Consider the following 24,030-nt stretch of genomic DNA (forward strand, 5'->3'; position numbering starts at 1 on the left):
GTGGTGTGAGATGTGCTCTTGAGGTGATGCCAGGGGGGAGCTGCTGTTTCACTGCACTCTTCCTTCATTTCATGCCAACCTAAGGACAACATCCTGCACACTTTCACAGGTTGTACAGCACTGTTAATTTCTCAACATGTAGCTTTTACTCAGTGGTCTCTATCACCCTGTCCTGTAGCAACACAATATGTGTGATAAACAAGCCCATGCCCTGCATTATTTCTCCTTAGGTGGCTCCTAATCCCCAGTACAGAGGAACTGCACAAAAACGTTTTGCACATGTCTGGTGATAGGAAAGTTATCTTGGAATCCCCTGTGTGCAATGTCTTTACTGCTACCAGTGCTAATGTGCCTGAACCAAATTTTCACAATAGGTAGATTATGGCAGATCTAATAGCCCGAAAACTCTAGATGGGACATTGTCAGTGATAGAAAATTACTGCTTCTATTTAGCCATAGTTTATGCCATTTTTCTTTGAATAAACTGCCAAAAGAACAAAATCGTAAGCTGCTACAAAAACAACTTGAAGAAACTGTAGCTGTGATTTGTGCAAAGCTCATAAGAAGGAGAAATGTAGAATCTGTAGGCAAGAGCAAACATCAGCACAATAGCTGTGACTCTGGGACAGAAAATAACCCACCTATTAGAACAATTTTCTTCAAACTTGTACCAGTTGCTAAATAATAGCATCACATACCTATTATAACTCCTAAAGTATTTGTTAAAGCTGGGGAAACCCTGGTCACCTGTGTTTGGACTCAAGGTACTTTACTTTCAGCCTCTTTTAAAACAAGGAGTTACACTCCATCTCCAACTTTAAATACACCAGTCCTAAAAATTACTGTTGTGACTTGAATCTGACTCCCTCTATTTATTTATTTTAATCACAAGTGGGAGAAAAAGGAGAAGGGGTGGTGTTTAGGTTCCCAGTGTGTAGTCCTTTGATGCCTGTCTTGATTAGAAGGAAGTGATAGGGACAGCAGATTTGAACGTGTGAGGTAAAGCCAGATGCATCTTGTTACATGGGCTGCTTTTAGAAACCTACATTTGTTTTCTTTCGGCCTAGAGCTGCTGATAACTGGAGCTGGATGGAAGCAACTGGTATTCCCAGCACCTTTCTTCCCTTCAGTCCCTCTCAGCTGCTGCTGTAGCAGTTTCTTGCTGGGCAGCAGTGACAGAAACAATGCTGGGAGTGAGAAGGTGAAGGAAACTGGACTGTTATTCAGCCTTGCTTTGTGGAGACCACAGGTATGTGTTCTGCAAAACAACAGGTTTTTATTTGCAAAATCAGAAGCTTCTTGCCAGAGAGCTGCTTAAAGGGCAAACCAGAGGGCAGCCAGCAGCAAAACTGTTTTCCAGCTTCAGAGGTGTTCTTTTCAAAGGCCAGTATAAACCCTTGAAGCATTAAAAGCTGTGAAAACAAATCAAGAGAAGAATGGAATGGAATTGTTCTTACCACGATAGCAAGGTTCATGTGCTTAGAAATAAAATTAACCAGAGCAGTGCAGAAAGTTACACTTCACCCTGCTCTGTGGTGTTGAGTGAGCCAGTGCAGCTGGGGAGGTGCCGAATTATTGCCTGTGGAGGGTGGTTGCTGCCAGAAGGGCTCTACGGGAACCAGGGAAGGAGTGTGAGGCTTTCCTTCAGTGGAGAAGGAAGAGGTGATGCTGTGTGTGGTGTGATGTAGCTGTATGAGCCATATGGAGCAGCTGCTGCACCTTTTTGATTCTACAGCCTTGCTCAAACACTTCGACTGAAGCCTTGTTTTGGTGCCTTACTGGAGAGAATTGATTTCTTGTAGTGCTTTTTTTTTTTTTAATCTTCAGCTTTTAAGCTTTTTGACTTCTTACATGGGTGTTCTTTTCCCAGCTACTGTGGGTAACTAGCTTTGCTCCCTCCAACCCTAGGTAATCTGAGAGAATCCTGGATTAATAGAAAATACTGAGTAGATGGTCCTGATGCCCAGAAATGGGGCAGGGGAGTGCAGGTATGCAGATATCTGTATTTCTCTGTTAGCATTTCTCCCTTTTGCCCTGAAGGACCACACAACATGCTGAGAAAACTAATCCAGCACCAAGAGCTGGCTTTCTTGAAGAATCTACAGACTTTTCCAAGCATTTATTTTTCTCCCTGACATTTGCCTTTAACTTATTTGCAGCTCTCGTTATGAGGAATTTACATCAAAACCTCAGGAAACCACTTTTAGTGCTCTTTAAAACACAATGTTTTGGAGGAGTTAGTACTGAACGTGCCTTTGTGTTTAAGTATTTAAAATATAGTTAATTAGCTGGGTTGGTTGTCATGCTCCTCATGACAATTCAGCTGAAAAACCGTCACTGAATTAAAATCAAGGTTACCTAATTCTCAGTCATAGGTATGATGTGGATTCACATTTACATGTAACTCCTCCTAACACACATAATTTTTATCATTTCAAAGACAACCATCTGACAGTGACAGATGACAATTAACTCTCCCCTGTTCTCAAATTAAAAGCTGTTAATTACTATTAGGTACTTTTAAACTGAAAATACCAGCCTCTTAGCCCTAGACAGGCCCTAGGTGAGCAGCTAGTTGACACATCCAGTGAGAGAACCATCAGCACAAGATTTTTTTTCCTCTCTTTTGAACTTCTCAGCAGAAGAAAAGTGTTGCTGTCTTCACTTCAAAGGCACTTGCTGATTGTCTTCCAAACTGGCTGTGGAGCTGAGATGGATGTGGAGGGTGGCCTTTCCTCCATAGCTGTGTCCTGTCCTGGAGCACAGCAGTGCTCTGCCATGCACAGCCCAACCTCCTTCACGTGCCTGCAAGGGCAGCCCTTTACTTTTGTTTATCCTATTGGAGAAATTCAACTTCACTGGAGTAACTCCTGGTTAACTGCACTCACCTTTGTCAGAATGGGAAGGAATTGGAGAGATCCAGATCAAGCTGCCAACCCAAACATTCTTAAGAGCCTTGATAGGGAGCAACTCTGTCCTATTTTGATCAAAATTAAAGTGATGGTGATGGGAATGTTCAGATTATCTCAAGGTTTTTATTGCAGAAGTGCAGGAGCCTAGTGGAGAGAGATGATCTGTAATGTACAGTGGCTGCTTTTGGGCCCTCAACTTTCACATTTTGAAGCAAGAAAAGTAATATATAATATATAACATATATATGATTATATCTAATATATAAATACATTATATAAACTAAAAGAATGAATTGTCATTGTCAAGATAAGAACTTGTGCTGTATATTCTAGTATGAATCTAGCAACAGGCCATTAGTTGTCAGAAATTGTTGTAGCCACTCAACCAGCAGTCCAAAAAGGGCAATTTAAAAAGAGTTTTGTAACCCAGCTATAATCCTGGAAGTGCAGGAGTTGGAAGGGACTGCCATTTGGTCACCCCTGATCTGTCACACCATACACAGATCACTCAGTGATGCCTCACAGGGCAGGGTCTGCTCCAGCCCAATCACCACCACCAGGTCCACCAGCCTCTGCAGCCTATGTTCCATTACATAACTGCTCCTCCTAATTTTGCCCTGATATTTATCATAGTTCTTCCCTTTTGCAGTTCACATCCACATCCTTTTCCTGCCCCTGTTTATTAATGGGAGTGGTTTGGTCCTCATTACCCGATACTGTGCCCTACTATTTCCTACTTCTAATTTTGATCACTGCTGTGAGGAAAAAAAATAATAAAAAAGATGTAGCTGGGCAAAAATTCCTGATGATCCTTGCAGTGTCACTTCAGATTTGTGTTCAGACCTTGGTGGGAAGTTGCACCACTTGGCCTCCTTGTTGCCTGTCTCTTCTGGCAGGAAAATGGAAACCTTCAATTTACAAACTCTTTGTCAAAACTATCTGTTTTGTTTTGGTTTTTTTAATGTTCTCCTGAGAAGAGCACTTTTCCAGAGTGCAGCAGAATTGCTGGATCCTCTTTGTGTTGAACACAGTAAGTGATTCTTTCACATGTTTTGGCCTTTAGACTTTCAGTTTGATCCCATCCCACTGAGTGCTGTAAGGTATGTCCTTCCAGCCAAACAAGCCCACCAGTAAAAAGAATTACTGTACTCTCTAATGCACTTCTAAAAAATTATGGAAAAAACCAAATGGCATCAGACAGATGTGTCTGGGAAGTGTTGACTGATAAGTTATCAAAGTGACACATTAATCACCAATTAATGCAGTTCTTACTAGCAGTTGAGTCTCGCTTTTGTTTGGTTTTCTCCCTGGGAATGTCACATGGAAACATGAAATGTCTTGCATGAGTGGAATTTTGGGCTGTGACTCGTGATCTTTGGCAATTAGTATTGAAGCAATGTTAAAAAAAAAAAGTGTTTCCTACAGTCTGCATCATTCATTAGTTAAAATGCATGTTGCCCAAGGAGAGAGTAAAAAGTTTACCTTAATTGTATATAATTTAATATAAATAGATATAAATAGCAATGCTACTTAACACACCTAGCTGTGATTAGGAACATCCCCCTTCACTCAGGCTGTACTGGGGGAAACAAGATCAGAGATTACTTTAGAGGAGGAGCAAAGTTACCTAAACAGACAAGAAAAACTGGAATGGGGTGTCAAAATGACTTGCCTGATGTCACGTGGCAGGTCAGTGACTGAAATGGTGACAAATCATGGGCCTGTTTGGTCTTATTCTGGGAGACTGGGAGAAGGAAAACAATAGTGGTTTTTACTGAGCATGGTGTCATAGCTGTTTGACACACACAGTGAAAAATACGCTTAATTTATTCCTTTTTGGAAACTAATTTAAAGCAGAGTTTTAGCACTGTTTTCTTTCATTTTATGATTTGAAAATATTTATAAATCTTGTTCTTTACCTTAAAACTGAGACAGTTTCCCTTTCTTAAAGTGGCACGAGAGGGTCTTTTTGCAGTCGAAATGTTGATGTTCCAATCTTTATCCTTCATTCAACCTCTCCATCAAGAGAAAAAGTGACAAAGTTTGAGGGAACCCCCTTCATGAAAAGAATTACCTGCAAAAAGAATACAAGAGAAAACAAACCATAAAGGTCTAGCTTAAATAAGACACCTTTTGCTTGAGCTTCGATAACTCTATTAGATAACCAGGACCATGCCTATAAAATATTTTGGCCACGTTCAGCTGAGCATGGGCTCAGGTGGTCCCTGTCCTGCTTGTGCAGATGAAATTGTTTGCTGACTGTGTGTTTGTAAATGCTTGAGGCTGAAAGGGGGGTACCTTCCCCTGTCCAGGTCAGAGAGGGACTGCTCATCCAGGCCACGGTGCCCTGACAGAAAGGACTGCTTTCACCACCTGTCCTGCTGCTCCATGGAACTGGAAGGTGGCAAACCAGAATTAGTGCACAAAAAATGCCCCTTATGCTGTCCATGGAAACACAGCCAGGTCTCGGTGGTGTTACTGCCACCCAGAAAATCCCTGAGCCAGCCTGAGTCACCCAGGGCTGACATGGACAATGGATGTGGACATGGGATTCATCCTGTCTTGACAGGACGAGAGGACACAGCCTCAAGCTGAGCCACGGGAGGTTCAGGTTGGACATCAGGAGGAATTTTTTCATGGAAAGGGTTACCAAGCATCGGATCGGGCTGCCCAGGGAGGTGGTGGAGTCCCCATCCCGGAGGTGCTCAAGAAACGACTGGAGGCGGCGCTGAGATGACAAGGTGGGTGATCGGTCCAAGGTCGGACTCGATGGTCTCGGAGGATCTTTTCCAACCTTACGGATTCTGCGACCCTCCGCGTGCGGAGCCCGGCAGATCTCCCCGCAGCCCCCGCAGGGGTCGGGCCGTGCCGGGGCAGGGGCAGGACCAGGATCAGGACCCGACCGCCCCCTCGGGGGCTGTGCCCGGGCCGGGCGGGTGGGCGGGGAGGCAGCGCCGGCCCGGCCCGGCCGCGCTATAAGAGCCGGAGCGCCGGCCCCGAACTGCTCTGCGGCCGGAGCTGCGTTCGCCGGGAGCGGGGAGGAACCGTGTGCTGTCACCATGTGCGGTGAGTGGAGTGGCGGCTCCGCAGGACAAAGCGGGCAGAGCCCGGCGCCTCCCCTGCCGGGATGCGGGACAAGCGCCGCTTTGTCCCCGAGCCCGGGGGCGCCGGGGCTGCGGGATCGCTCGGGGCTGGCATCCCGTTTGGGGGGTGGGAAGGACGGGGAGCGCCTGGCAGGTGAAGGTGAAGCCCCTCGGTCCGCCCCTTCTCCCCAGGAGAGGCGATGGTCGTTCAGTTCCCCCTCCCACCTCCTTCCTCCGTGCCTGGCGCCTTGTGATGGAAATCGCCCTGTTCCCACCGCCCGGCTGCTCCGGGGGTGTCCGGGTACGTGGTTAACCTCTGCTCCTCCTGGTCCCGCTGCCTCTGAGGCACGGGCTGCTGGAGACGCTGGGCTCTGCCTTTCCTAATCCAGGACTAGATATTAGTCGTGACTCACTTCCCAACTGCGGCGATAGGGAGAGTTTTGTGGTTTTCAAACAAAGGCAGTGAAGGAGCCTAATTCTTAACTGGTGTGCGTTTATTCACCCTCCTTTAATGAAGATGAGATGGTGAAGATAATTCCTACATCGTGTATACAATTGCTTAGATATACTTTGGATCAGATTAAAATCCAAGTGTAGGTTCAGAAGCTGTTAATGCAGTTGTATTTAGCTACGGAGGAAGCTTCAGTGAAAGTTTGCCTATCCCATCACTGACATCACTCAGGTCTGGGAGGATACTTCTCTTGAAAGTAGAAAAATTTGCACTTGTACTTAGTCGTCATGAACAAAACCTCTTTTGTGAGATGCGGGCTGAAAGTGAGTTGAGTTACTGCTCCCAAAATTCCACTTTCCGAGTTAATCTTCTCCCTGCCTCCACATCCTCTTTGATTGTAACCTCAAAAAGAGCGAGGAGCCCAGCAAGCCTCTTTCGCTTGAATGGAAACACGAGGTGATATTGTGTGAGCTCCTATTGTTTGAGCTCCTACGTGACAGATCGCTATCAATGAGACAAACTCCGGTGCCTTCTAAACAAAGCCCCTTCAGGTGAGAGACGTGGCTCAGTGCCTAAGCCACCCAAAGGTACTGATGGCAAGCACTAAGCAGTGAGACACGTAATGGTAATGTAAAAAAAAAGAAAAATTGGGAATCTGAACTGTATGATGATTGGGAAATGAGGGTGTTAACAGGGTTAAAGGAGTTTGGTGAAACGTCTGGCTTGGGGTGGAGTAACTGAGTCAGTATGCAAAGAGCAGCAGTGAGAGTAGTGCTAGTTTTTCTCCCTATCAACTTTTAGAGACCATTTATGTGACATTTGTTCTCATCATGAAAGATGTCCCCCAGCTTGCTGTGCTGATCTGCTGTAGGAAGTGCAGGAGCTCTTGAGATTGCAACCAATAGTTTCTAAATTACTTTTTTTGGTTGTTTTTAGTTTTGCATATCTTTCCAGGTTTAAGTGGTGACAATACAGCCTGCTGTGTTTTCTCTGACTTCAGGTAGCACGTGAAGATTTATATACATTGCTTTATGTTTTGAAAATATGTAGGTCATAAATTATGCTATAAACATGCTCTTAAGAGAGCAAAATTGAGGTGTTATCACACTCACATGTAAGAAGATACTGTAGCAGATAGTATGCAGGGTTTAAAATACAGTTAAGATGCTCTTAAACTGATCTAACTATTTTAAACCAAAATCAGTTTCATCAGGATGTGAAGTTCAGGCTGGGACTTTCTCAAAGCTGAGTTTCTGGCACCAACAATGTGCTTACCTCAACACAGGCTTTTTTTTTTTTTTTTAAATAAATAATTTTGTTCAAACTTCAAGCATAGGCTGCCCCCTTCTTGATTTTGGTGAACTCTTGCTACCGCAGGAGTTCTTGTGGAATTTTCCCACAAAAAAACCCCAAAAAACCAAACCCAACCTCAATTTACTTTTCCTCCTCTTGATGCTCTCTACTTGCAATCCTGAAAGGGGAAATATAAAGGGAGAGTCTGGCTTTCGGTGTCTGCATCTGATTGAAGCTGGTTTTAGTGATGTTTTAACAACCTTCTCTTTCTGCTTTCAGTCTCATTCTAAAGGTAAGCCCTGCATGATTGACCTAATTCATGCTTCTGTGCAAACTCTGCACTTACAGAAAGTTATGAACCAGATTTGCTCACATCAAGAGAGCAATGCCCTAGTAAAACACTTCTTAGATGCTTTCATTGGATTTTATGTTTATATGTACTCGAGTGTCCTTAGGGGGGAACAAGCTCAGGAAATGGGATCTAATACCTTGGGGAGGTCGTTATAAAATAACTTGCTGGCATCACAAAACTCTTATCATGAGTATGATTCAACTAGGATTCAGTCATACTGGTGTGCTTCCAGAAGGAATTAAGCTACAAGAAGTCTTTATCAGAAGTTGTTTCTACATGAGTTGAGTAATGTGCTTTGAATTTGGCCAAAATAATGACTGAGGAGGGAAGAAACATGCAAGTGGATAAATCACGAAACAGAAACGTGCTAGAGAAACAGTGAGGTTGATTTCCTTTAACTGGAGGAGTTTATAATATATTCCTTGAAGTCAGGCTGCAGCTTTTGTTTTCATTGTAAATGGCCTCTGGTGACTTCTGCATCTTGCAGTTCACGTGTGTGGAAGGGCAGCCACAATTCCCTGGGAACAAGGATCTTTTTGACAATCGCAGCACACTGGAAGCATTGTAGGGACTGTCCCAGAGGAAGGTCCTTCCTGGAGCTCTGTGTAGTCAAGGAGGCCACATGGAACATACAAGGCTGATGAGTCTTAAATTCGTTGTGAAATCTGGCCTAGAAAGTAGAGTTGGATCTGAGGTGAGGTGTGTGGCAATTTTTTGGAATGATGTTGAGTAATTTGTATTGAAGGAATTGGAGAATCCTGCTCTTGAGGTTCGTGGTTAGTGCCAGAGAACGGTAAATATCTGTCTGGGAAAATTATCAACAGGCTCTCAGTCTAAAGTGACTCTATTTAACCAGAGGCATTATTTTTCAAAGCATCCATGAAGAACAGTACTTAGCTGTTGAAATTCCCAAATACCTCCTCAAATGCAACTGTTGTTCTTAATATCTCCGTTAATGTTGGGTGCTGTAGAAATAATTAGGCTCAGCTCCTCATAAATCTCACTTCTAAAGCAGAAAAGCATTTTCCACACTCTGATCTTTCCAAAATAAATTCAGAGGCAAATGTAATAGTCTCTTAGTCTCACTGTCAAATCAACAGTATTAACAGCTTACGAACCAGTGGAGTAAGTGACTTCACAACAATATTTATAAGGGAGATTTATTGGTGTATCATTATAACAGCTTCTCCACTACAGCCATTTACAGTTCAAAAGCCTTAATTGAAGGGGAAGAGGGTGTTAAATTTCAAACAAAGGCTTTCTCTATCTAAAACACTCGTCTGAACTGCTTATCTGTTGAGTTCTTGAAGTCTGCTTTTTTTTCTGACTGTGGTCTCCGGTCCTGACTTGTTGCTTGGAGAAACTATTGAAACAGTGGAATCAGTTGTTTCTGTTTTGTTAGGGTACAGATTTGCAAAACTTAATAAAAGGGCCCAATGTATCCTTATAAATATCAGAGTCCCAGGAGGAGCAGTAGGCAGAGAAAAGGAATGGTTGTGTTTTCCTTTGCAGGTGACCCTTTATTATACCTTTTCTAAATATAAAACAACATCCACAAATCCTTCTAATAAAAAAAACCCTTGTACTTTCACCTTCCAGAAAAAAAAAAAAAATAGAATTAGGGTGGGGAACCAACCCCAAAACTAAAAAGGCCTCTTCTTGTTCGATGACTGCTCTATTCAAGACAAGAGGGATCAGACTTTCAGACTCTTCCAAGGCTCTGTTTGCCAAGTAGGCAAGGAGGGAGTTCATGTCTTTGCCTGTGATGCCTCTGCAAGGGCTGACCTGAGGAACAGGGGCGAGCACAGGGATCTCGTGTCCCGGAGTTTGGTTTGGCAGCACCGTCGTGTCGAGGTGGCGCAAAGGGCGAGGGCTTGTTTTTTTGGGTGACCCTGTCTTGTACCTTCTGTTTGTTTCCTTTGTTGTCCTATCCCACTGACTTCTGCCCTTTCTTCATGTTTTCTTCCCTATTCTCTCCCTGCTGAAGTGCCTGTTGTGTAGAGGATTAAGCTGGAGCCTTTCAGAAATAGATGTTGTGCGTAGCACCTACCCATGGGTATTTAAGGCCACGACTTGGATTACAAAAGTCTCCTTGTGTTAGTCCTGGTGAATATATTCCTTCTTTGAATGCCTGGATATGAAATAGATCACAATGTTCCCATTTTCAGCTGTGGGTTTTCGTGAAAAGTAGAATTTTTTTTAACCTCTCCTCGCTGTTTAACTCTTGGTGGGTAACAGGAGGAAAGCAAAACTGGCCAGGAAAGTGTGTGTTTTGTGGGGTGAAAATGAGGGTCCTGAGTCCTTTATTGTATTTGAACTCTTTCAAAAACACATTAGGAGGGATTGTACTAAATGGTAAGTTGGGTACCTCTAGGGCTTCTCCTTGATATTAGTTTTAAAGGGGTTTAAATTGAGTCTGAAGGCATGCAAATTCTAAAAAAATCATTGCTTCTTCCCCACCCCACCCCCCTTCCCCTTTTCTCTTTAAACAGGAATTTTTGCTTATCTGAACTACAGAGTGCCTCGTACTCGGAAGGAAATATATGAGACCCTGATAAAAGGATTACAGAGACTGGAATACAGAGGATATGACTCTGCAGGTATGTAAACTAACCCAACACACCAATTTTTAGCAAATCTTTTAGCTCATTACATGACTTTTTTTGGGTACTTTCAATGTCTGGCATGTTGGATTTTTCTTCCTTTATTCCACAAATTAACAGATCAAAACTAATTGTCTTGATTCTTGGAGTACTTCAGCTTTCCTCAGGACTTTAAATGGGGTGTAAGACATATAAGAAAAACAAATATATATAGAAAACAAACAACACATAAGAAAAACAAACAGGGTGTGAGGGAGAAGATCTCTATACAGGGACATATAGTTTGTGCCTCAGCCTTTTCTGTGCATGTGAGTCCCAGTGAAAGAATGGGAAAGGTTAAACTTGTATTTAAGTTTGGGAGGGTTCATTTCATGAGGCAAAATATTTCAGACTGTTCTTAAGCAAAATTTGAGACTGCTCATCTATGTTTTGGTCTATGCAGTGGGTTTAGGCTTTGTGTACTTTCATTTGAACATACTCAGGTCTCACAACAGACTTCAAATATATCCCTTAACAGGATAATTTAAAAAGAATTGCTTCAGTGGTGTGTGCTTGTCTGCATTTTCTCAGTCTTTTGTTCATCCAGTGTGTTTTGTGCTTTAAATAACACTTGTGACTGTGTGCTATATTGTAGGAGTGGCAATTGATGGAAATAATAATGAAGATAAAGAAAGGTTCATCAAGCTAGTTAAGAAGAGAGGAAAAGTAAAGGCCCTGGAAGAAGAGTTGTACAGTAAGTGTCTTAAAAATGACCCCTTTACTTTGGCCTCCCAGTTAGAAATAATCTGAATCTCAGCAGAAAGTCAGACCATAAAATTGCAGTTATGATTTTGTGTCAGAATTAACTGCATTGTGAAATCCAGTATCAGTTGAATTGTTTGTGCCCCCCAAACCTGCACTTTAAAAGCAAGCTGATCTTTAGATGCAGCACTGTGAAATCATCAGTCTGCTCTCCCCTCTTTTGGTTGCTTCTTTGTTCAAAACCTGGGCTCCTTTGGTGCTTTTTGCTCACGTGACTCCTGTGCTGGAGGGCTGAAATGCTGAAACATGCACTCTGACAGAATTTATGACCATTTAAGCAGCTGGCTGTCATCACAATCTGCTTTATGCAGTGCTTCCATCTGTGAAGAACTGGAGTGGTGTTTTAATAGGTTTACACTATGATTTGTAGTAATGGGGTCTGTTAGCCTGGCTGTTGGTATTGGCTGAAAACGCTCCAGCCTTGGCAAACAAAGTTGGAATCACGGTAGCTTGAACTTTCTGAAGTGTAATGTTGAGAAAGCAAATGGTTCAAACGAAAGCCAGATGATAACTTTTAGATTTTTGCTTGTAGGAATTCTCTTTGTGTTTTACTGCCTATGTGTGTGTGTGTGTGAGAGAGAGAGAGACATTCAGCATTAAATATTCTGTGAACTGAATTTCTCATTTATAGAACAAGATGACCTGGATTCAAAAACAGATTTTGAAACGCATTTTGGAATTGCTCATACTCGCTGGGCGACCCACGGAGTCCCAAGTGCAATAAACAGTCACCCCCAGAGATCAGATAAAAGGAATGGTACGTAATCTCTGCAGCTCTTGAACCGTTATGAATCTGAAATGATTCAATCCACACAGCACATATGTTATTACTAATGTTATGCCATTCTAGACACTTTCCACAATAAAATGTTCTCTTCTTGGGCTAAAGTAACACTGTGAAAAATTAATGAAATCTGTTCTCTGAAAATTGCAAGTTAGTCAAAGTACAGCATTCTTGTTATGAAAGGTAAGATTGAAAATGTAAAGTTGTCAGTATTGCCTGGGCCAGAAAAGTGTGATTTCATATAATTTTTTACTTGAGATGGCTTGGTGCTCTTCTAATAGGTGTAGTTTAGAACTGCCTTCATGATTTGGAACTGCCTTCATATATGAGGTCAGAATTTGTAAGGTTCTGCCTTTGTTGTCCATGTTGTAATAAACTGTAGATTTGAAAGCTAGAAGAGATAGTTTCCAGTGTACACTTAAGGGGGTTTTTTGTTCCCTTTAATTTTGTGTTCTGAGTTAAATATTTTAATTTTTCACTGCTGATGAATATGTGTATTTTTCCTTTTAGAATTCGTTGTTATCCACAATGGAATCATCACAAATTACAAGGACCTGAGAAAATTTCTGGTGAGTCTGTGCTAACTTGGTTCTAAATGCAGAAAGCAAATGCTCCACCAACTACTGTCAGATCTTTCATGACTTTAGTGGAACCTGAATTCAAGTTTCTTAATACAATTTCTAAAATACTAGTTTGAAGGAGTGTGCCCAATCAAAATAACTCAGTAGCTGGTGAAGTGCTATATGTTCTTGTAATCCTAAATGCAAAGTATTTGTGAGTAGAGCAGCAGTTTGTGCTCAGACTCTTTGAGAGGGTGTGTGGAGTAGGCTCCCTCCTGTCTCCTTGCTTCTTGGCAGATGCTAAGCAAGTTCTTACTACATGTCTTAGTGCAGTATTTCCCAAAGAATAGCTATGGCAGGATAAGTCCTTATATTTTGCCTGTGGGGGTTTATGTCCACTAGTCCACTCAAGTGCTCTGCCTGTGCAGTTTCTGGTGGGAGGCAGCTGAGAGACTCTTCCTTCAGTGTTTATTCTCTGAGGATGAACATCCTTTTTACTCTTCCATGTGACATTTCAGGAGAGCAAAGGCTACGAATTCGAATCTGAAACAGATACGGAAACAATCCCCAAACTGATCAAATACATGTACGACAACAGAGAGAGCGAGGACACCAGTTTTTCAGCCTTGGTAGAAAGAGTTATTCAACAGTTGGTAAGTGGGGTGTTGCTTGTTTCCTGTGCTACTTTACAAGCTGCTTGTGGGGTTCCTTAGGATTCTGCATTCATGCATTTAGAAGCTCTGCAGGAATTCTTAGAAGGCGCTGCAAATAACACTTCTAGGTCTCTAAACAATGCTTAATAGACCAAGAAATGAGATTAAAATTTTGGAGAGTTCAAAGGCTTTTCAATGTTACATCTTTAAACTGCAGTAGCAGTAGGTTTGATTTGTTGAGTTTTTTGTTGTCTGGTTGTTTTTTTTTTTTTTTTTAAGCAAGAGATTATCGCAGTTCTTTAATGAAGCAGTTTAATTTAAAAAAGAGAAATTAATAGGAGCCTCTGGGGGTTGAAATCTTTCATAAAGGGCAGTGTGTTCTTAAAGGCTATTCTGATCATGTTAAAACACTGCTGTGATTCAAGTTTGGCCAATGCCTTGGCTCCCCTATTTGGAACTAGATCTGACAAGCTGTACTGATTTCCAGACTGTGAAGTGGGAATCTACTGTTACTCAGTATGTGAATGCTTGAAAACTTTGATAGCTGCATTGCAAACTTGGAGAAAGCTGGCTTTGTTTCCTCCCCCAGTCCCCGGGCAGATGTTTTCCCTCCCCTTCCTGCAGTTTCTTACACTCTTTTCACCTCCCCTGTCTCCTCTTTAAAGCAGCTCTGTAGGATTCCTTGGAGCAGGGCTGGAATACACACGGAGTGAAGGCCTGTCTGTGGGTCAGGAGGGAGTAGTGGTGCAGCCACAGAGTTGAGGGGAAGGGTGGCTTCACCTGGCCACAGAACAAGGACAGAACAGTCTGACTGGAGCCCCTCCATGAGAGGAGGGAATATCACCATCTCTCTTCTGCTTGCAAAGTGGGGGGGCCTTTGCTCCTGCTTTTGGAATGCTCCTCCAGTTTGCCAGCTGTGTTAGTACCATAGAGTTGTTTCTGGCTTTTGTTCTTGTGTTCTGGATTTTGTATGTGTGTGTTTTGTTTTTTTGAAATACAGTAATGAGAATTTGCTGCTTAAAGTAGAAATAGTAACTTCATATTTTTAGCTGAAAATGCGTGATAATGCACTACATGCACATTCTTATTAAAAGTCTTACTAAAAGTAAGTGTCTAACAGTCTTCTTGTTGATTATGAGTAGCATCTCTGACATTTTCATAACCCTAGAAGTTGTTGGTTTTATTTTTAAGGGGAGGCTAAGTGCTCACTTCCTGATCTTTCAGCTGTTGCACTGCTAATGTCCACGCTGGCTCCTTCTGCCCCATGGCCAATTCCTTTAAAGGTGCAGTCTGCCCTCCAGGAAGAGATTCCTGATAGCAGTAAAGAGTGTTCCTTCAGAGCCTCTTCAGAGAGAGGGGCCCCAGTCTAATGAGATGCAACTAATTGAGATAAGCTGCTGAGGATGTCTTTTTTTTTTTCCCTTTTGTTTTCATGGTTTCCAGGAAGGTGCTTTTGCATTGGTTTTCAAGAGCATCCATTACCCAGGTGAAGCTGTTGCTACCAGGTTTGTAAGAAGTCCAATTTTATACATAATTCATGCTTTAGGTTAAAAAAGGCTAACATCTCTTAAAGATACTAGAATATTGATGTGTAAAGTGCTTAATTAACCAAAAGTCATTGAGTCAATAAAGAAACTCAGCGTATCTTCTGCCTGTAAAGTCATATTAAGAGTGTGCTAGCACTTCTCCTATATCAAAAAGGGGAGGGAAAGGCTATTGTTCAATTTTACTTCACAGATAGACTGAGATAGGTATATTCAGCTTGGCTAAAAGGCCATCAAAGTAATAGGTTATACAGATAGTGTTCTATAGTTGTCATAGCACTTAGGATTTCTCTCTAAGTTCTACTTTTTATTTATGACTTGGAAAACAACTTTCGGGAAGTGCATGGATATTAAAATAGCAAATGAAGTAGCAGTGGGAATAAAGACTGTTTTATGCTATAACCCAAAAGCCCATTGCTTCTGTGGTCTAAAATAGGACTGCATTAACATTGTGAAACAGCCAGCTGTACCATCACTCTAACTGGAAACATCTTCTGAAATGAACCATTCTATGTGTGGTTCAGGGTTGGATTTTTAGGACTGAGGGTATTAAGAGAAGCTAGTCTTGTAATGTGAGGCGTTGGTGAAGGGTGACTTGTCCTTTTATTCCTCTGATATTTTTTCTTAACAAGGTCTTCAGTGTGGCATGTGACCCATGTGATTAAAAAATTATCTTCATAACTCTGCAGTTTCAGAGGTGCAGTAATGATTTGGCAAATCTCGCAGAAGCAAGCCAAGCTTAGTTAACTCCTGCCATGGGATGGCTTTAGGATCATGATTGAGGAGGCTCTTCCTACTTAGGGAGCGAGATGGGATATTGTCTTTCAGCTTCACAGATGTCCTTTGACTTTGTGTGCACGTTTCTCTTCATGAACTTGCTTGTTTTCCCTTTTGCAGGAGGGGGAGTCCTTTGCTCATTGGGGTTAGGAGCAAGTACAAACTCTCAACTGAACAGATTCCTGTTTTGTATAGAACATGTAAGTTGATTATTTTTAAGAACTAGAATTACTGTTACTTTATGATTAGAAATCAGGTCAATTGGTCTTTGTACTGTAAAAGTACCAGCTGATGCCCCAAATAGCTTTCTAGCTGAGGATATGATATTTTTATACTACTGAATGTGCAGTTCATGAAAAAGACCCATCCCCCAAAATACTTGTGTAACTGTAGTGCCCTGAACCTGTATAGTCTGTAACCTCTGCTGTGAACAGAACTGGTCTTGCATTTAAAATGTCTGATTTCTTTTACAGGCAACATTGAGAATGTGAAGAACATCTGCAATTCCCGAATGAAAAGATTGGACAGCTCAACCTGCCTTCATGCTGTTGGGGATAAGGCAGTAGAATTCTTCTTTGCTTCAGATGCAAGGTAGTAGGAGTATTTAAACCTTTCTGAAAATACTGGTTTTTTGTTTAGAAGTGAGATAGTTCTGGAAATCTTATGCTGTCTTGCTGCTGTGCAATTGCTTCCTGATAGAACAGCTTTTGATTCAGGTGACTTCATAAAGCCTCCGGGCTCAGGTGCTTGAAAAACGTGAAGGTTTGTCATCAGCATTTGAGCTTCAAACAAGTGCAGCCAGTGGAGGAAAATAATTTGGGTAGAAATGGACAATATCAGCTGAATATTTGGGCAGACTATAGGTCAGTCTGGGTTGTGGTGTCAGAAGAGGAAATAGTGGTGTGGCTCCAAGCTTGGCAGATACTGGGACATCAGGTGCACGTCGATCTCAGAAACCCAGCCAATTCAGTGTCCTGGAGTGTGATCCCTCAGGGACACGTGGGAGGCAGGACCAGATCAGCAGGAACTGATGCAGTGGTTCCTGAGCCTCCTCCTCTGGGTTGTGAGAGTGCAGGAGGAGCAGCAGATGGAGCCATTGCCTTTAAGATGGCTCTGTCTGCATTTGTGCCCAAAAGGAAGAGAGAGAAGTGCGGCTGGAAGTGCTGTTGTGGCATATTTAATTGCTCTGCTATCACCAGCTCTGATGTGTCAGCTTTGTTTTGCTTCTGGGTTTTTTTTTCTGCAGTGCTATCATTGAGCACACCAACAGAGTGATTTTCCTAGAAGATGATGACATTGCAGCAGTAACTGATGGGAAGCTCTCAATTCACCGTCTGGAGCGTTCGGCCAGTGATGATCCTTCCCGGGCCATCCAAACCTTGCAGATGGAATTGCAGCAAATCATGAAGGGTGGGTTGAAACATCTGGAAATGAGTATCATGAAAGCTGGATGGTTTCTGTTTGTGTAGTAGATAAGGGAGAAACCTGCTAATTTGTTGTGAAAATTATATTATATTTAGGCTATTTATGCTGGGAGCTGACAATTCCAAATTTTAAGACCAAGAGAGGATGGGCAGTCTTGCACTCTACCCATTTTAGCCTTGGAAAAGTCAAAGATGCTTCTATTCAATTTAGTGTTTAGTGAAAATGTAATTAATGTTAACAAGTTGTTGGCAAAGTTTGACTGTAAGCTAAGAATTTATGTGGAACACAAAAGTTTCCTTAAAAAACTAATTAAGTTCCCTTGTCAGTGTTGGGAAATGAAACCAACCAAATAGAGTGACTTACCACTCCCCCCTTTCTTCTTGCCTATTCCTAAGGTTTTGTTTAAGCTGACACAGTCAAGTTATCTCACTACCACAGGCTGTCTTAGAAGTTCTCTTTGTATCTGAAATGGACTTAAAATAACAAACCTAAGCATTACCATGCCATGCTTTTGTAAACAGGCAACTTCAGTGCCTTCATGCAGAAGGAAATCTTTGAACAGCCGGAATCAGTTGTCAACACGATGAGAGGGAGGGTGAATTTCGAGAGCAGTACAGGTAACTCAGAGCAGCTGTTCAGGCTGCATTAGGCTTGAAAATTGTAAACATACCAATTAGAAAATGAAATGCACCATTGATATATGCATATTTATTTGTTTGCAGTTTTGCTGGGGGGGCTGAAGGATCATTTGAAAGAAATCAGAAGATGCCGGAGACTGATCATTATCGGCTGTGGGACCAGTTACCACGCTGCAGTAGCTGTATGTTCAAATCAGCTCAAATGTACTTGTAACTCTTAATTGCTGGGGTTTTAGACAGCAGCTCTTCACCTGCTTTTTCTTCTATCTCAAACTTTGTCTTTCACTGAGGGGTCTCACCCTTTTATTTAGTTTTTCTTTGTGCCACGTTCTTTATTAATGCTCCAGTGCCATTAACTTACCATGCTAGAAGTTGACTTTTTTCATCTTGGTTTTTAAAGCTCTGGTGAGCTGTAATTATTAGTTTTTCTAATTAAAATCTGTTTAGATTATCTCTGGCTCATAAGATGGCCAAATGTTAACGGGTGGCAGTAGTAACAAATATTGTGTTGCTGCTTGAACACAGACTCGACAAGTACTGGAAGAATTAACTGAATTACCAGTGATGGTGGAACTGGCCAGTGACTTCCTGGATAGAAACACACCTGTATTCAGGGATGATGTGTGCTTTTTCATAAGCCAGTCAGGTGAGCTGCATTTGCTGTAGAGTGTGTGCTGTAACACTGCTTTCCTCTGCATTTTGCACTGCGTGAGTGTGGATGCAGTTACGCAGCATTTTACGCTTTTCAGGAACGATCGCTATCCCCTGCCAACCTGAAGTCAAGATGTAAATGTTTTCCAGGTGAAACTGCAGATACGCTTATGGCCTTGAGGTATTGCAAAGAACATCGTGCTCTAACAGTTGGCATCACAAACACAGTTGGAAGCTCAATATCCAGGGAGACTGACTGTGGGGTGCACATCAATGCAGGACCTGAGATAGGCGTGGCGAGCACAAAGGTAATTGCTGTTCGGGGTCTGACTTTCATACTTCAGCCCTCTGGAATCCAATTAAAATTTTAATTGTAGCACTTCAAACTGAGATCATATTAGCTCTCTGCAGACTTAGCTGTTAAATGTTTTGTTTTGTCTGCAGGCTTACACCAGCCAATTCGTGTCTCTTGTAATGTTTGGCCTAATGATGTCTGAAGACAGAATTTCCTTGCAGAAAAGGAGACAGGAGATCATTAGTGGACTAAAATCGTTGCCAGGTATATTGATATTTTGGGTTTGAGGAGGCACAGGGGATGTGGGCAATATAAAACACTACTCAGGGATTTTTCTTTCTCATTTAAGTTTCGCTCTCTGAAAGGGAGACAATAAGAGAAAAATGCACTACTCGTTTCTGCACCATTTGCCAATTTTACAAGCGCCCTTCCAAGAAACTTGGCAGGAAGATTGGAATTTTCATGGGCTGGGTTTTGTAATTACAATAAAGTAGTTTTGTGTGAGAAATACTATTTGATCTCTGAAATTGATGGTTTGAATTTTTTAAAGCCTTGCACTTTAAATCAGGATAGATAAAAGGAAATTAATTCAAGGTGACTTTAAAACGAATGTTCACAACTTCCTTTAGAAATTCAAATGGGGTGCATGAACATTGCTTAAACTAATAGTAGCTTTAAATTTATGACTATAAATAAGGCTGGAGAAAATATCCTTAAACTGCAGTCGAAGTTACTAAGTCAGTGGTTGAATTCTATTAAGTGTATTTGTTCTATTAGATAATCAGAACACTCTACAACAAGCCAACTATTTTTTCCAGTTTAAAAAAAAATAATATTTTTTTTCTGTGCCTCAACAGAGATGATTAAAGAAGTCTTGTCCTTGGATGAGAAGATACACGATTTGGCTCTTGAACTGTACAAACAAAGATCACTGCTGGTTATGGGCCGTGGGTATAATTACGCCACTTGTCTGGAAGGAGCTTTGGTAGGAACTTCTCAATATTGCAGAATGTTATTTAAAACAAGATTTTTTGGCTTTTGCAATGTAGATTATCTCTAATATTTCATTGCAACTTAATTCTGCTGCAGCAAAGCTGTTATATATAACTAGGAGCATTTAATTGAGCACATACCTAAGGTGAACCTGGATACGATATCAGTTTGTTGTTTCTTTCACGTAATAAATGCAGTGTTTAATTAGTCTATTTAAAAATAAAAACCTGACAATTTACACCACTGGCCCATTTGAAAATCACATCAGAAAAACATGATGTGCTGGTGTTGAGAGGAGATGCTTGTGAAGGAAACTCATGAACTGTGTTATGAACATTCTGGTGAACGGACACATGCCCATCTCTCAGAGGAGCTCGAAGTGTTAAGGGTAGATTGCATTAGCCAAGGTTGTGCTGGGTGTTTGGTTCCTAAAGTTCCTGTTGATTACTCCAGTTCTTTTATCTGCAAATGCATGTGCCTGGGCAAGCTCTGCTTCCACCCACAGCCTGCTGGAAATCCCAGCAGACAGCCCATGTGTTATCACTAATAACTGATCTCTCAAAATACCAACTTGATACCACATGTCTGCATTGAAGTGGCTGCTGTTCTCATCTGATTTACTGATAACTTTATGGCATTTCCTTTTTTTTTTTTCCAGAAAATAAAAGAAATCACCTATATGCACTCTGAAGGGATCCTGGCTGGTGAGCTGAAACATGGGCCATTAGCCCTAATAGATAAACAAATGCCTGTTATCATGGTGATAATGAAGGATCCTTGTTTCACCAAGTGCCAGAATGCTCTGCAACAGGTCACTGCTCGGCAGGTAGGATGTTTGGCTATTACAGTGTCAGAGGGAAAGAGATTGTGCACATTGTATTGCTGCTGGCTGTGCCTCCGAAAAAGGAGGTACTGCTGATTTTTGTATTAGTTATGAAGCTATAAATAAGGTAGTACATCTGCATTTTAGGTTGTCATTGCAGTGAAAGGCAATGTCACCAGCAGTGAAAAAGATTGCATGTGGGTCATCTGCTCGTTTAGGTTTTTTTGTTTTGAAGCAAATGGAATAATGTTAAAACTCTGCAGGGTGAAAACATTCAAGTCTCACAATACAGTGAAAGGCAAAAGTCATTAGGCTGGCATTGCCTTTGTTAGATACTTGAGTGTCTTCAAACATATACAGGCATGCTGTGAACCAATATTTCAAAGCAGTTCTAGGTTAGCTCTTCACTTAACAGTGCAAAATTGTATTTTCAGGGTCGCCCAATCATTCTGTGTTCTAAAGAAGACACAGAAAGCTCAAAATTTGCCTACAAAACCATTGAGCTCCCTCATACAGTTGACTGCCTTCAAGGAATCTTGAGTGTTATTCCTCTTCAGTTGCTGTCGTTCCACCTGGCTGTTCTCAGAGGATATGATGTAAGTGCTTTCTTTATTTAACACCCCAGTTAGTGCAGTTTTGAACTTCCTCCTACCAGTGTAAAGTGAGAGACCCAGTTGGATGGCATATGTAGCAGAGAACTATGATAATAGTAAGAGGAGCTTGTCATGACTATGGTGGTACAGGTGGCATTTCAGTGCCAGTTCTTCAGTTTTGTATTTTCTAAATTGCTGTCCTTCTAAAAAATTATAAAGATCATTTGCATAGTTTGATTAGTTAAGAGTGGACATGTGACTTCTTTAGAGAACTAAATCTTAAAATTTGATATTGTACTTCAACCAAAATAGGTCAATGCTTTGCACAGCTTGGTTTGCTGATGTGTGGGTGTGTCAGTTTGATAATGACGACGGCTTTGGAGAGGTATCCTGAGCAAAAGAAATCTGTATTTGTTAGGAGGGTTTTGGAAGCCAGGATGAATTCAACTGCGAGTCATTATCTGCAGATCTATAGTCTGTTGTGCGTGTTAACGTGTCTAGAATAAAGCAGAACTCATTAGGAAGTCTGAAAAAGCACACGAAATGAACTGTCAAATGCAGAATGTCAGCATTGCTCTGCCAATACTGAAAGTCTGTCTCTTCATTCTAGGTGGACTTTCCAAGAAATTTGGCCAAATCTGTTACTGTAGAATAACAGCCAAGAACAGCTGATGTTTTTGCCACCAGACCTTCGAGTTGTATTTGTAGAAATGTGTTGTTCTCAGTTGATAGGTACACGTTTTTCCTAAAGAGAACGACAGTGCTAACCGGGAAGTGTCGGAAGGATTTATCTTGCAGCTTAGAAAGCTTTTGATGTGCCTTGTACCCAAGTGCTTTTGCTCACAGCAAATATTCCTCTAAGTCCTGGAATTGCCAAAGAAGATAAAAATTGTTTACACATGGTATACTGAATGAACTTTTCTACTGTGCAATATATATATATGTACAGCTCTCTCCAGAGTAACTGTGAACATTTTTTTTAGCCTACACTACTTAACTAGTTTTAAAGATATAGTATTTATAACTACAATTGTATAGCTTTTTTTTTTAAGTTATTTTTTTAGTACATTGCTTATCTGTAACGTTTTGTAATGCTCAGAATGTAAATACTGAGCACATTGACACTTCTGTACAGTTGTTGGGGATTTCCCTTCTTCAGCCTCAAACTGGAAATTTGCTGTCCCTCTTCCCCCCTCCACCTTCCTCTCCTCCCCTCTGCATCGGTGTTTCGTGTTTAACCAGACATTTGCAAAGTTATTCCGTGGCTGTAAATTCCCCAGCTACGTTTCTAAAGTTCTGCTTCTTCCAACTCACTTGAAAAGCTAGAACAACATTTGTTTTGTGTGCCACCCCAGCTCTTATTTGCATAACATGTACAGTGCAACAGAGTAAGGGAACGGGATGTCTTTCGAGTGATATTTTTGTTTGAAGAGGGTACAGTGAAACTACAATGCAATTAAAAGGTGATATAATTCTTATTGTTTTGTGGCTTGGTTGTTTTTGTGTGTGTGTGTGTTTTTGTTTAGTTGGTTTTTGTTTGCCTTTTTTTTTTCTTTTTTTTTTAACTTGATGTCTCCACATCTCAGGTCTGAGTTCTTTTCCAGACACGGACTGATAGAGCAGTGTCATCTTTATAGGTTCTACTCTTGTTCACACCAGCTGCTGATTAAACCTTTACTTTCTACCTGTCTGCTGAGGTAGATGAAGGTGGGAAGAAATTTCCTGCAGTAGAAAAGAGACGCTGTGCCTGTATTTTAACACCTGCTGCTCACGGTCATAAAGTTGCCTCCTCAGCCAAGAAAAAGTTGCCATAAACTTGCATTTAATATACAGTATCTAAACTCCAGATATTAGAATTCATGTAAAAGAAACTCCAACACCCTATACTGACACGTAAGAGAATACTAAGTACATCTTCCAGCTAGAGATAAAATCCCATTTTAGTATCATATCTGCAAAAGCACACTGTGCTAGCTGTGACTTAACTTGCAGTAGGGAAGTATCTATAAACCTCTAAATAAATAAAGTAGACACACACATGAAGTCCTCTCCTTGTTTGTGGGTTTTTTTTTTTGTTTGTTTGGTTTGGTTTTTTTTTTTTTTCAAATGATCAGAAAGCATAATATTTAATTTTTCTGCATTTTATTAACTAAACACTTGACCAGTAAAGGATTCTTCATGCTTTTCCTCTGCAGATTGGCTTCTCAATGGAGGTGTTTGAATGCTTGTGTTGGTTAAGAGCTTGAAAGTGTCACACTGGATTGTAATAGGAGCTACTTACTGGAAACTGCTCTAGTACTTTTTATTAACCACATAAAAGAGCCCAGATCATAACAAAAAGCATAATGCTAGTCTGACCTAGTTGCCAAGAACGTGTAACTCTGTATCTGACATGTTTTGGTAAGTGATGAAAAGACCCCTTTTACTCTCTGTCTAGAATTAGTATCCCCTTCATCTTAAAAAACCTATCAAAATATCAAAAAAACTATCAAGGGATACCGACGTCATCTAGTCTATATGGCACCCTAAACCGACTTATTAAAAAAATTACAGGTGTGTTTTTCTAAAATCATCCGTGAGAATAGGAATCCTGGGAGAGGCGGAAAACTGAGTTTATTTTTAGACAGCACCTGTTTTAAAAAACAAGCAGTCCTTGTGTCAGGGGGTGGCACTGGTGAGGAGTGGAAGTGTTACAGTTTTTGAGCGGGGCTGAAAACCAGCTCGTGTTCTGTGCCGCTCTGAGGGCTGCTTCTTACAGGGAAGGTGTGTCGTTCATGAAAGGGCCTCTCCTGCAGCCGT

General features: G+C 41.4%; 1 protein-coding gene across 1 annotated transcript; it reads left to right on the top strand.

Moving 5' to 3' along the window:
* The first annotated feature begins 5,878 nt into the window (after window positions 1–5,878).
* Window positions 5,879–23,168, top strand: GFPT2 (glutamine-fructose-6-phosphate transaminase 2). The gene is made up of 19 exons (XM_050312384.1): window positions 5,879–5,978; window positions 10,584–10,691; window positions 11,329–11,427; window positions 12,127–12,252; window positions 12,790–12,848; window positions 13,358–13,492; window positions 14,936–14,997; window positions 15,934–16,013; window positions 16,287–16,404; window positions 17,060–17,223; window positions 17,760–17,855; window positions 17,961–18,058; window positions 18,402–18,522; window positions 18,678–18,835; window positions 18,972–19,086; window positions 19,680–19,807; window positions 20,474–20,641; window positions 21,073–21,234; window positions 21,842–23,168. Exons 1-19 carry the CDS (start codon window positions 5,972–5,974, stop codon window positions 21,884–21,886), a joined length of 2,049 nt encoding a protein of 682 aa, XP_050168341.1. The 5' UTR covers window positions 5,879–5,971; the 3' UTR covers window positions 21,887–23,168.
* The last annotated feature ends 862 nt before the right edge of the window (window positions 23,169–24,030 follow it).

This window comes from Myiozetetes cayanensis, unplaced genomic scaffold, assembly GCF_022539395.1.
Source record: "Myiozetetes cayanensis isolate MyiCay16 unplaced genomic scaffold, myiCay2020 scf17, whole genome shotgun sequence".
NCBI lineage: Eukaryota > Metazoa > Chordata > Aves > Passeriformes > Tyrannidae > Myiozetetes > Myiozetetes cayanensis.